The sequence below is a fragment of the Capricornis sumatraensis genome, chromosome 1 (assembly GCF_032405125.1).
Source record: "Capricornis sumatraensis isolate serow.1 chromosome 1, serow.2, whole genome shotgun sequence".
NCBI classification, from domain to species: Eukaryota; Metazoa; Chordata; class Mammalia; order Artiodactyla; family Bovidae; genus Capricornis; species Capricornis sumatraensis.
The window spans coordinates 152,434,270-152,448,918 of record NC_091069.1 but is presented as its reverse complement, the minus strand read 5'-3'; the positions used below and the strand labels follow the sequence as shown (position 1 = coordinate 152,448,918).

General features: G+C 35.3%; 1 protein-coding gene across 1 annotated transcript in view; it reads left to right on the top strand.

Moving 5' to 3' along the window:
* SENP7 (SUMO specific peptidase 7) overlaps positions 1-14,649 on the top strand; it is a 137,034-nt gene that overhangs the window by 49,555 nt on the left and 72,830 nt on the right. Inside the window, exons 5-6 of the mRNA XM_068976375.1 lie at positions 3,489-3,686; positions 11,896-12,090. Of these exons, the coding sequence (XP_068832476.1) occupies positions 3,489-3,686; positions 11,896-12,090 (393 nt within the window). The remainder of the gene's footprint in view (positions 1-3,488; positions 3,687-11,895; positions 12,091-14,649) is intronic.

The following is a 14,649-nucleotide window of genomic DNA, read 5'->3' as shown; positions in this document are numbered from 1 at the left end:
CCCTTAAACCATGACACTGACTTTTTTGAAGAGTTCAGGCCACTTGTCTCATAGGATGTCTTATATACTAGATTTAAAAAATTTTTCTAGGTTTGTCCTTATGATTAGGTTCATGTTTCATTTTTGGCAAGAATGCTTCATAGCTGATGTCATTTGCTTATTGCATCATATGAGAGGATACACAATATCTCTTTGTCCCACTGTTGGTGGCCTTATCTTTGATCACTTGGTTAAGGTGCTAGCTGCCAGATGTTTAGTTACAAAGATGCCTTTTTCCTTCATAATTAATAATCGTTTGTAAACCTGATTATCTGTTTGCATTGTGCTGACATCAAGGTGGCTGAGCACTAATGGGGAAAAAAATGACAAAACAGAGTATGTTTGTGGTGTTATAAATTCATAATTATTAATCTTACTGGATTTCTCAATCCCAAGATAATCCTACTGTGTTTTGCTAGTCGTCCTGTGTTCACCCTCTACACAATGAAGATTTGAGGCCTTTTCTCTCCTCAACCCTGTATTCCTTTACCTTTCATATCACTCTGAAAAAGTGATCTTGGTTTCTGGAAGAAGCCCATCATAAATCAGCACAGTGGAGCAGTTAAGAGTGCTGTCAGCAGAGTTGAGAGTGTATAGCTCTGGATCCCACTGTCACTATTCAACCCATTTTACTGTGGGCCAAGTTATTAATCATTCTGTCTTGGTCTTCTTAGTTATAGAGTAGTTACCTTTGTACCTCATGGAGTTGTTGGTGTTCAGTTGCTCAGTTGTGTCTGACTCTTTGTGACCCCATGGACTGCAGCACGCCAGGCTTCCCTCTCCTTCACCATCTCCTGGAGCTTGCTCAGACTCGTGTCCATTGAGTTGGTGGTGCCATCCAACCATCTCATCCTCTGTCATCCCCTTCTCCTCCTGCCTTCAGTCTTTCCCAGCATCAGGGTCTTTTCTAATGAGTTGGCTCTTTACATCAGGTGGCCAAAGTAATGGAGCTTCAGCTTCAGCATCAGTCCTTCCAATGAATATTCAGGACTGATTTCTTTAGGATTGACTGGTTTGATCTCTTTGCAGTCCAAGGTACTGTCAAGAGTCTTCTCCAATACCACAATTCAAAAGCATCAATTCTTTGGCACTCAGCCTTCTTTATACTCCAACTCTCACATCCATACATGACTACTGGAAAAACCATAGCTTTGATCTCATGGATTAGTTGTGAGGGTTAAATGAGGTAAAGCATTGTAAAGGGCTTAGCATAGTTTCTGGCATATGGTGCATATTCAATAAATACTAGCTCTTTCTATGCCACTTCCTAAGAAACTTAATTATAATGTTAACTATTCTGTCTCCTGTATCATCAACCTGCTTTGTTTACCTCTTTCCTATAAGCAGTTAAACTTACACAAATATTTTCTATCTTAAGCTAAGTAACCAATAATTAACTCAGAAGACCTATCTTGAATCTTACATTTATCCTCAGCCCTTTTCCTGTATTGGAGAAGGCAATGGCACCCCACTCCAGTACTCTTGTCTGGAAAATCCCGTGGACGGAGGAGCCTGGTGGGCTGCAGTCCATGGGGTCGCAGTCCATGGTGACTGAGCGACTTCACTCTCACTTTTCACTTTCATGCATCGGAGAAGGCAATGGCAACCCACTCCAGTGTTCTTGCCTGGAGAATCCCAGGGATGGGGGAGCCTGGTGGGCTACTGTCTGTGGGGTCACACAGAGTCGGACACGCCTGAAGCGACTTAGCAGCAGCAGCAGCTTGTCCTGTATCCCCCTTTCATAACTGTCAACTGCCTACATTTGCTGTATCTGTGGTCCCTTTCCTTCTTTCCTGTTTCTCCTCCCACCATTCCGTTAAACTATCCCTAAGTCACTATCACCTCTCTAAATTCATTATTTTTTCTCTTCATGTTTTCTTTATTCTTCACAAAAGGTCACAGTCATCTTTTTAAAAATACAGCTATGATATCATCATTCTTTTATTAAAACTAGGGGATTGATACTGTTGTTGACATTAAAGTTTCAAATCCTCGATATAATCCACACAGTTCTGCCTAACTGTCCATCTTTATACAAATTTCCTCTTCATTCTAAGCACTTGAGCCAGGTAAGTCCTTTAATTTTCTTGAACAGACTTTCCTCATGTCTGAGCATTTACATTTTATCCTCCTTTTTGAACCACTCTCCATTTTCCACTTGTTTCCTTTGGATAGTTTCAACTTCATTAAAACTTCCCTTATCTGGTTCAGCAGAAATGCAGCATCTGTACTTTTTTTCATATTGCTCATTACAATTGTAATTAAATAGCTAATTGGATAATTCTTCCTTGAAATGTAATGTCCACAAAGGCAGGAACTGTGATTGTTTTGTTTGTTGCCAGTTGTTTTGCTGAAAGGTATTTGGTAAGTATTTGTTGGATGAAGAATAAATTTTTATTCATTCATAGCAATGTCTCTCATCTTTTTATTGTTTAATGATAATCCTAAAATCTATAAGTTTTTCTTTAAACCTAAAATGTGTGGCATTTCAGTGCTTTATGTAGCGGCTCCTTGGAAGAAGCAGCAGCTCCCGCTTCTTCTACTAGATGATCTGAAGATACAGCCCCAAGGGGCAGGTGCAAACAGGTCATTTCTTTGACATCTGTTTTATCTTAAAAATACACAAACACTGCTTTCTGTTTCTTAATATTCTTACTTTTGTTAAACAAAAAGGGTCTAAAACTGATACTAGGGAGCAGAATAGACACTTTTCTAATTAAACATTTTCAATTCTTCCCACAATTCCTCATTTGACATTGTTTTACATCAATGTACTGTGTTCATTGTACTGTGTTTCATGGTTCAAGAACTGAACACAGTTCTCCAAGTATTATCAGTACAAAGATATGTTAAATGAGTAAAGGGCAAAATGTAATGAGGCAAAAAGCTGACAGTGCTTGGATTTATCAGTTTTACTTTTGAAATTGGTATACATACAGTGTTTTAAATTGACCTATTTTTAAAAATAAGGTAAACTTAAATGTATCTTAAGACTATATAGAGGTAAGACTGTAGATGATGTACTGTTATCTTTAGGTTTAATTTATGTTTTCCAAATCAACAAATCCTAAACTAAGAACACATTTGTAATGCAGAAAGTGGTTGCCTTTGTGAGGTGATGTGCAGATGAATATTGTTCCACTGATAGTGTGGGTAAGCACCAATTGGTTACCAGGAATCCCAACAGCTTTGCATGTGTGTGACCATAGTTGTAATATTTCAGACAGAATTCTGAAGAAAATCCCAATTTAAGTGAAATGTGCTTTAGTTTTTCATGTATATTTGAGAATGGTTAGGCAGATTTTTTTAGTTATGGTATTTACTACTCTGGTTAATTGCTTGAAAAACTGAATTAGAATTCCTGAAGGTTTTCATTTGTTATAATTTGTGATGAATACATGTATTATATATTTAGTACTGCATATATTAATTATTTATGTGTGTAACAGGCAACTCAAAGTTATGTTGACGAATGTCCTATGGACGGATTTAGGACGAAAATTCAGAAAGACCCTACCTAGAAACGATGCTAATTTATGTGATGCCAACAAGGTGCAATCTGACTCATTGCCTTCGACATCTGTTGACAGCCTAGAGACATGTCAAAAATTAGAACCTCTTCACCAAAGCCTTAATTTATCTGAAAGGTATGTTGTTCAGCATTGATTTTGTTCAGCTTACTGCACTGGAAGTACTTTAAGTCCAATGATCTTAAAAATAAGATTGTTGGAAATGATCTTTAAGAAAATTGGCATATACACGTGTGACTCCCTCAAGTCTTAAAGCTGACAATCTTCATTTACAAAGTTAATGACTCTACATTTCGTTAAATCGATTGGGTTAGAATTATTTTTAAAAACAAATAAAATTCTTAGTACATTTAACTTAATAATTTGATTCTCATATACATATTTTTAGAGATTCACATATATAAAATGAAGAACTAGATATAGACAGATAGATAAGGACCTAGATTTTGTTAGGTAAGGACCTAAATATTATCTCAAAGGTATGTTAAAGATGAAAGAAAAAAAAAACAAGTCTGTCTGTCTATGGATCTTTTTATTTTCTGCATCTTTAACATTTGTTGTTGTTCAGTTGCTTAGTTGTGTCTGACTCTTTGTGACTCCCTGGACTGCAGCATGCCAAGCATCTTTAACATACCTTTCAAATATTATTTAATCTAGATCCTTACCACTTTTTACTTTGTGAGCTTTCTTGTATTTTACATGCATTTTTAAAAACAGGAGATGATTTTGAATTATTATTCCCAGATTTTTAATAATAAATATGCAGTTTAATTTTGAAAGCTAACAAGACCTGTTTTGTTCTATATTTTTAAAAAAAAGTTGTATGTGAAGTTTGGGACTAAAAATTAGAAACTAGCTCTGGGAATTTGTGACCTATCACATCACGTTTTTAATGTATTTCCATTTACAGTTTTAACCCTTAAATGAATTATTTTTTTAGGGGAAGTATTTAGTTTCAATTAGAATAGCCTGTCATTAGCTAGATGGTGCTTTGATTATTTGGTATGTAAACTTAATGGCGATTTTTTTTTAGCAATATTTTTAATATTTATTTTTTATCCATTTATTTGACTGTACTGGGTCTTAGTTGTGGCATGTGGGATCTAGTTCCCTGATCAAGAATTTAATCAGGCCCCTTGCACTGGGAGTGCCATCTTAGCCACTGGACCACCAAGGAAGTCCCTAGATAACAATTTATAAGTGCTTTAAGCCAAGGTCCAGCTGCAACTTCGTGACTTTCAGCACAGTTATTTTAAAAATTAAAGTAGAACTCTGTCAAAACATTTGAACATAGTATTGTGCAGTCCTTTTTTTTTTTAAAGGACACTTCTTTTAAAAATGCAAAAACATAAAAAGCTATATAACAGGAATTCCTATACTGTATCGTACCTGATGTAAATTAAACTTTCTAAAGCACCCAAATCTTAGACACTTAGCTTTAGTAATTTATGAAGAAGCAATTTACTCTCATTGTCCTGAAGTACAGCGTTTTTCCTCCTTAGTACAGGTGAGCTATTCCGTTACTGTCCCGCTAGATCTAAATAAAGGGGACTAGTTAAAGGGATGGCCCTTCCAATCCCTTTGGTTCTTTTGAGAAGAAGCTCCAGCTCTCCTCCAGATGACATCCATCCCCTCATCCCATGTCTAATCTTTTTGAATTAGAACAGCGTGATTAGAACAGTGTAATGTTTCATCCCCCAGAATAGTTTTTCTCACCAGAAATTGTTAGCAGCTATATTATGTGTTCAGGAAACTTAAAATATAATGTGAAATAAGAGTCCTAATAAGATTCTAATTTGTTTTTTTACTGTGTATGTATGTGTTTCTGTTCCCTTACTCAGATGAACTACCAGTTAGTCCAGACCTTCCCCTCAGCTCCAGGTGTCCTAGGTTTAGCTTGTTTCAAAGTGAGTGAATCATCTTTGTTTTCAGACTTGTTCCTTTTTCTCTATCTCCTCCCTGTCTGAATATATGACTCCTTTTCACACTTAGTTCTTCGCATTAGAACTTAGAAATTGTCCTGGCTCCTGTTTTCCCCTTACTCTTTGTATCTAATCATTTATCTAGTCTAGTTATTTTTGCCTCCTAAATCTGTCTTCAAATGATCTTTTCTTCCTCTTTCTCACCACTGCCTCAGTTCAAACCCTGATAACTTTGTGCCTTTATTATTCTGATCATAATTTTATTGGGCTTCCTGTGCGTAGTCTTTTTTTTCGTCTTCATTATTTCACCATGTTGTTGCTGAAGTATGAAGATGTTATGTGTTACTCTGCTATTTAACATCTTCCTGTGGCTCCAGATAATCTTTAGGTTAAAGTTCAAACTCTTTACCTTGGCATTTCAACGTCCATAAGGATTGCACCTTGATTGTCTCTAGCTTTGTGTCTGTCTACTCTTCCACATTCAGTACTGTGCTTTAGAATTAGGGAACTGCTGGTAGCTCACTGAATGCATAATGTTGTTTTATACCTCTGAGCTCATGCTTTTTGTTCTCTTATCTTGGGAAAAATTTCCTTTTCCCCTTTATTGACTGATCTTGGTCTTTAACACTGAACTCATGTCCATCTTCTTGGGAAGCCTTCTTCGATTCCAGCTGCCACATCTGCATTTGGTCCCTTTCTTTGTCTGGGAGAGCTGCCTATTCTATATCATAGCACTCATGACACTTAATGTGATTTCTCTGCCTCCCTTACTATAAGCTTCATAAGGGCAGAGACTACATTTTATTATTTTTTCCTTGCACAGTACTGGGCACATACTAAATTCTCAATAAACATTTGCTGAGATTACTTAGCAGTTCCAGTCTCTTCGATTGAAATGTCTTTTCCTCCACCCAAACCAATTATCTGCTCTGTAATTTTGGTCTCAGACAGGAAAAGAGATATTATAAACTTCAGATAAGAAAATTGGAGAGCTGTTTAGGGTATAGGTTTGGATAGATGTTTTCTGTGTGGAACTTGCTATCTAGAATAGGAGACTTAGACTTTCTTCAGACTTTGCTTAACTTTGATGTGATACTGTTTGTTTTATTTTCATTTTACTTGGCTAAGATGTCATTATTTCAGAAAGGTGAAAGGAAGAAAAACTTACGTTTGGTTCTTAATTTTAACTTAAAATTTAACTACTGAGTAAACCAAAATTACTTATTCATTCCCACCAATGGCTTCTTTTCTTTTTTTTCTTTTTAAAAGTTTTGTCTACTTATTTTTAAGTAATTTTAAAATTTTATATTGGCATATAGTTGATTTACAACGTTGTAATAGTTTCAGGTATACAGAAAAGCACATTCTGGGATCTAAAGGTAGTGATCTAAGTATGTGCCCTTTAATGAAGACAGTTTAGCCTTTTAACTTCTGGATAAAGTTGAGAAGAGAAACAGAAAATATGTGATCCCAATCAGTCTTATTAAATAATGAAGGAGAGAGTCAAGAGTTTTAGAGATGTCAAGCTAGCAGTATGTGGGATACACACATATCTTTTAAAATAAATAAGCCATATTTTAGTTTAGGTTTTATCACCATATGTGGTTCATATCTGTTTTCCTGGGAGAATATTTCCAGATCTTTATAAGCCTTGGTCAGTAGGCAAGAAAGAACCTAGTGGGAGATATCTGCAAAACTTTTGAGAAGGTAAACCATCTTTATCTTGTCTTCGTTGGTTAACACCAGAGATTATTAGAGACATAGTGAGACAGTGTACAATATTCTGTTATAAAAAGTTAACTCCTGGTTCTTGGGATTTCCCTAAATGGTGTAATTATATTTATCTGTGTTTTTCTTAAGTTTATATATGTTTGGAGTTTTAAAAAATTACATATTCCAGATATTGTGATGGTATGACTTTTTGGACACCCTGGTATTCCTGTAACCTTAAGACTTTTTTAAGCCAGCAATGGTTTAATTGAGTGATACTTTATTCACTTACAATATTGCTTAGTAAAACAAAAGGGTAAATTTAGAAAATTTGTGTATTATTTTAAGAAGGTAATTGAAAAATTAAAAAAAAATTTTATGTAGCTTAAACTGATTTAGAAAGTAATATTTTGAATGATACCATCTGGGATAAGAATAGATTTATAGAAACCCTATTAAAATGCCACAGCACAATTTTAGCAAAACGTTCATCTAAATTGGCAGCAAAATAAAAACTAAATTAGTATTATTATCTTTTTACTTGTTGTTTATAGCTTTAATGCCAGATGCAGTTATGTTATCTGTCAACAAGGGTTCCATTTCTTTAAAAATTTGCCCTTAACATCAAGGATATCTAATAGCTCCTATCAGATTTTCAAAGTTTTCTCCCATTTTTTATTTCAGTCTTATATTTACCTTGCTACTTAGGTGTGGGGTGGAACCCATAATTTGTAATTGAAACAATTAAGGACCAGAATGTATATAGAGACACATTCAATAAATGATATTATTTCTCAGGCCAGTATACTTTCTGCTTCATTTCACTGTTACAAAATTTGGTTCTTTGGTTTAGCGTATTATGTTTTGAAATATGCTTTCAACATAATATTAAGGCTTTCCTGGTGGCTCAGATGGTAAAGAATCTGCCTACAGTGTAGGAGACCTAAGTTCAATCCCTGGGTCGGGACAATCACCTAGAGAAAGGAATGATTACCCACTCCAGTATTCTTGCCTGGAGAATTCCATGGACCGAGGAGCCTGGCAGGCTACTGTCCATGGGGATACAAAGAGTCAGACACAACTGAGTGACTTAAAACTTTCACTTTCATAATATTAGTAAGTAAAATTAAATCTGTTTTACTTACTGATACTATTTGCATACTTGAGAAAAAAATTGGATGGACTGTGTGAAATGGCAACTTTCTGCTGTGTTGAGATAGTACAGGAGATGAAGTATATACTTTTATATATTTCTTGTTAATGTTCAGAATCTTTTGTACTGCTGGCTAGCCCTAGAATTTCCATGGTAGTGCTAACTTATAAATTATATACCAAAAGGCAGTTTAGATATTATAAACTTAGTTATCACTTTATAGATTTGTATTCTGTAAGGTTGTCACACAAAACTCTGTTTCTTCAAGGTACCCAAATTACATTAAGTTGTAAATAATTAAAGAAAGATGTTTGGGCTACAGTGTGTGTTAAAAAGAGCTAGGAATACTATAGATATTGCTAATTATTTAATTATATGCTTTTCTAAGAAGATATTTTCATTAAGATTGCAGAGCAGAGCATGATAAATTATGACAATTAAATGCTAATTGAAAAGATAATCTATAAGTTTGGGGAAGACTTCAATAATAAGAAGATTAAAATGAGCATCCATTTATTATATATTGACTATGTGCCAGGACTTGTGCTAATTGCTTTACATCTTTCATTTCATTTAATCTTAATCATTTTTAAGGTAGATATTGCCATTCTCCACATCTTAGAGATGAGGAGATCAGTGATAAGAGGCATAAATTATGGTAAGTACCCGACCTAAGGTTATATAATTACTAGTTGAAGTTGAAACACTTCACCCTGTGTTTGACTCCAAAGTCCTTGCCCTTAACAAACTCTGTGCCCATACTGCTTTTCATTTTTCTGACCTTTGATTTTTTTCATAAGTAAAGTAGGAATTGCACTTTATTACATATTTTACATGATATTGAATTCATTAACCTAAAAATATTCTTATTTTTGTTTTTTTTTTCTTGTGGCATTTGTTCACAGTAGTAGAATGCTTTCTAATTGAAAGGTATGCCATGGTAGACACACTGAATTAGCTCCTTGAGCCTTCTGGTAGCTTCAGAGGCCCGTTAGGGCTTTTGTACTTTAGAGCTGTGGGTTCTATTGTAGATTCATGTATAATCTTTTCAGATGGGTTTTGGGGGAATTTTCAAGTTTTTCTCTTCTAGGAAAGACTTTTAAACTATTTGTTTAGCTTAAAAATTCTCATTTACCTTCTAAGGTTCTTTTTTCATAGCTCTGGTTTTTCTTTCTTCAACAATCTAGCAGCAAAACAAACCATAATAGAATAGAATGATTATTCTTGATTCAAAAGAGAATTCTAATCTTTATAATTACTCTTTTCCTTGCTGATATTTGTAAATTTTTTTGTTTGCTTATTTTTGCTGATTATTCTCTTCAGTACTTTGTAGAGAACTACCCTTCTATGGACTTTTTCTCTCCTATTTGGAGCTTTCTTTAGAGACTCAACATTTAAAAACATACTTAAACATCCTATAGGCAGGCATTTAAACAAGTGAATTATAGCTAATTTTTTTTTGGGGGGGATTTCTTCTTCTATCCTCCACATTTTATTTTAAATACTACAGTTCTTGAATTATTTTGTTTTGAATTACATTTTAGAATTCAGTAATGATAGGGGACCATGAAGAGTATATCATCAATTCTTAACATGAACTATCAACTAGTGTATCAAATTCTCTCATCTCTTAAAAGTAAGTAAAATTTAAGGGGACGACAGAGAATGAGATGGTTGGATGGCATCACCGACTTGATGGACGTGAGTTTGAGTAAGCTCCAGGAGTTGCCTGGCATTTTGCATGCCATGGGGTCACAAAGAGTTGGACATGACTGAGCAACTAAACTGACTGATTTGAAGAAAAATAGTTCTTACTTGAATAAAATTCTCTTTTCTAATAATCCTACATTCTCCCTAAAGATTGAGAACTGCAGTTGAGTTTCCTTTATTCATTTCACAGCAATTCCTAGTGTGAGGTCAGATAGAAGAAATATTGAGACTCCTTACTGGTCTTTTGTTGTCTTCATTCCTACTTCAAATCCAGGATTTTAAGGAGGGTTCTGTCAGGCATCAAATATACAAAGCAGACAGTAATAAATAGGAATCTTTGAGGCTTAAATCATGAGAGGAGAAAGAAAAATATCTTCGTTCTTCACTCTCCACAATTCGTGATTGTGCTAAGTGGCTTACTTAATTTCCTTTCTTCCTTCACTCAAACTCTTGGGTTCAGAGAGTTGTATTTACCATAGCCTTGTTTTAGATCATATCCACCTTAATCAACCTAGTACTTTTTTGTGGAGGTTGTGCTGGAAGTGGATATATTTAAGGATTCCTAAAATATCTACAGAGAGACTCAGTTATCTGGATGCTGTGGCAAGTTAGTATTGAAAATGCAGTGAATGGAATAAAATTAAAAAAAACCCAAAAGCCCAGGTTCTTCTAGGAGCTAGAGTTGCTTATACTTGGGCAACCATTTACCTTTATGAGCTTTGAGTTCTTCATGTTTAAAATAAAGAGGAGACTGAATTATTTTACAGTTGTCCTAGGATCTGAAATTCTACATTGTGGAACATAGTGAAAAGAACACAGTGCTTCTATTCTATAGTGAAAATTGAAGGGTACCTCTGAGTAGTACAGCAAATGTAGCAAAGTACAGGGAAGCTCACATTGTTTACTTAAACAAAAGTACTTTGGTCCTTTCTAGATGTTATCTGTTATTTCTCACAAAATGTCAGTGAAGTGCTGCAAGTGACAGTCAGGGGGAACATCTCATAAACAGGAGATAGGAAAACTTAAAGAAAATGCTAACACAAATTTTAAAAATCACAATAATTTGATCTAGGCCTGTCAGTTCAGGGTCAGGTATTTACCTTAAAGACATCATTGTAGTATGGCAACGAGTATCAGTTGTTCATAATAACAGCTGGCTAAATAGAAGGTTAGGGCATCCTCTTCTGTTTAAGGCGATACCAGGCTTGCATTACTAGTTTTTATATGAATCCCACCAATTTAAAAATAACTCTTTGCTTTTCTAAACATTAATTTTTTTGACCCTTTTTCCTGATTCTATTATGTAAAGCATATTTATTACCATCAATATATGTGCTGTTTTTCTTAAGTAATCTGTCATTACTACAGATGCAGTATGAATGATGTCTTTCTTGTTGGATTTAGCATTTATCATTTGCCGATTATGAATATGTTGTTATTTACCAAGGACCTTTCTGTTGAAAAAGAAACATTTTTTTGAATTGGTTTGTAGTTTCTGTATTTTTAATAACTACTGGGGAAGGAAACCCATTTTTTTTTTTTTTTGAGAAAAATTGGTTAAAATTTTAAGCAATTCCAATAGCATCCACTAGTATAGTTAAAGCCATATAGTGGCAGGCCAATCTATGCCAGTCTATAAGATGTAAGTACTTCCAGAAACAACAAAAGAGTGTTTGTCCAAAATATTGAGTATTTATGGATTGATTTCCAGGATGGTATAATTCTAATAGCTTACTTATGCTAAGTTGAAAATGTTTGAAACTTCAACTTCCTAGAATTTTTTTTACTGCAAATTTCAGTATAGTACAGTGTTTGTTATTTTATATGACAGGAAACCCAGAGTTATATTGACGAATATCCTGGGAACGAAGTTAGGAAGAAAATACATAAAGACCTCATCTGTAACTGAGGCCAATTTGGGTGATACAGACAACTTGCAATCAGAGCAGCTTTCTTCATCAGCTGATGGCAGCCTAGAATCTTGTCAAAATCTAAATCCTCACAAGAGCTTCTTTTTATCTGAAAGGTATGTTTAGTGATAACTCTACTCAAAATAAATTGTGCACTTATTCTCATGAGCCTTCTTCTGTTCTCCCCTGACACATGTGTAACTGCTAAATAACTAGTGTTAACTTTTCTCCCCTGGTGACTGGAATTGCTATGGGAACCAGCATCCCATAGTTAAGAGTCAGTTTCAGAAACTACTGGTCACTCTACTTGTGTGTGGGAAAATGGATGTAGGCTTGTAATGAAAATTTAGTTACCTACTGCATCTTTTCTGGTGTAATTGAAATTCATTCCCCTTACATATGTCTATTCCTCATCTTTCTTTGTCCTATCCACCCATCTGTTTCTCCATCGATCCATCCGTCCCTTCTTCTTTTCTTTTTCACTGTTTTTATACTCAGATTCTAGAACTCTGCCTAGTCACTAAGCATTTGCTGAATGAGTGATTGTATGCATTCCTCACCAAAAACATGATATGAGGTAGCTGAAATTGGTACATAGTTTAACTGTACTAATAGGGAAATGGAAATCAGCAGTGCCAAGTGGCACTGGTGGTAAAGAACCCACCTGCCAGTGCAGGAGATGCCTGAGACAAGGGTTCAATCCCTGGGTTGGGAAGATCCTTTGGAGGAGGGCATGGCAATCACTCCAGTATTCTTGCCTAGAGAATCCGATGGACAGAGGAGCCTGGTGGGCTACAGTCCATATGGTCACAAAGAGTTGGACCTGACTGAACTACTTTGCAGTAAAGTACTAGGAGAGGCTCATATGGTGGTTGTAAATAAGAAAAAAAAACTGTGGTTAAAAAGCTCAGGGATGTCAGTTAGTACATAGTACTAGATATTTTAACTTTCATTTACCGTGAAACTCTTATTTTTTTTTCTGCTTTCTAACAATACAATAAATAGTTTTGATCTGAGTGAAAAATTGTTAATCCAATCTTAATTGCCTTTCTACCCCTAATCATCCAAGCATAACTTCTGGTTTGTATTTCTCTTTTAAGGCTAATTACATTAAAGAGTATTCATAGTTACCTTTTAAAGTATCTATAATAAATTTCTTACTTTATAACGTTCTGTTTTTATAAATTCTGTTTATTTCTTATTAGCATAAATTTTATGAGTTTTTTTTCTTTTGGAGAATATTTTGTGTTTCACTTAGATTCTACTTAGCAACAATGTTAACTTTATCCTTTTTCTGAATTTGCTGGAAAAAAAAAAGAGCGTTTCAGTGGCATTATCCAGTTACTAATAAATTTAATGCATAATCAGAGGTAGTAGAAATGCATTTTATCATTTTGCACTAAAAGTGTCTATATCTTTGTCCTATACTAGACAGTGAGGAGAGATACTGGTAGCTTACAGTGAATGATACCAGATTCATGAATTCATGATCTCTGAAGAAGATTTAGTTTGGGGACCAGGGACCAGGCTTGATCACTTAGAGCTTTTGTGTGGCAGAAGTTTTATTACAGTGAAAAAAGATAGAGAAAGCTTCTGATGTAGACATCAGAAGGGGGACAGAGAGTGCCCCATCACTAGTCTTAGCAAGGGAGCTGTATACTTTTTGAGCTGGTTATTAACAGTAAATCAAAAGAATGTCTCAAGGTTGTAAAGGTTTTACCAGGCCCACTCCCACAAGATAACAAGATTAGTCATAAGGTTTTGTTAAGGAGAAACATGTCCTTAGCAAGGTACATTTTTGTTAATTTAAGTCACTCAGTCATGTCCGACTCTTTGCGACCCCATGGACTGTAGCCCACCAGGCTCCTCCGTCCATGGGATTCTCCAGGCAAGAATACTGGAGTGGGTTGCCATTTCCTTCTCCAGGGGATTTTCCTGACCCAGGATCAAACCCAGTTCTCCCAAATTAGAGGCAGACGCTTTAACCTCTGAGCCACCAGGGAAGCCCTACATTTTTTGTTATATTACCATATGTTACCATTAGTACAGAACTTAAGGAAGAACATACTCTTGAGCAGGATGAGTTGTTTTGTTGTGTAATCATTAGCTCTGGGCTTAAAGCTAGGCTTAAAGATTGTTGCCATAACAACTCAGGAAAAATGCCTTATGTGACTAAGACCAAATCCCTTACACAGTATTATGTGGTAACATACAGTGGAACTGACAAATAGACTCAATGGATTAGATCTGATAGAGTGTCTGAAATTTGGAAAACTCAGCAGTGGCCACAGGACTGGAAAAGGTCAGTTTTCATTCCAATCCCAAAGAAAGGCAATGCCAAAGAATGCTCAAACTACCACACAATTTCACTCATCTCAATTTACTTTGCAGCTAGTAAAGTAATGCTCAAAATTCTCCAAGCCAGGCTTTAGCAGTACGTGAATTGTGAACTTCCAGATGTTCAAGCTAGTTTTAGAAAAGACAGAGGAACTAGAGATCAAATTGCCAACATCCAATGGGTCATGGAAAAAGCAAGAGAATTCCAGCAAAACCCTATTTCTGCTTTATTGACTATGCCAAAGCCTTTGACTGTGTGGATCACAATAAACTGTGGAAAATTCTGAAAGAGATGGGAATACTAGCCCACCTGACCTGCCTCTTGAGAAACCTATATG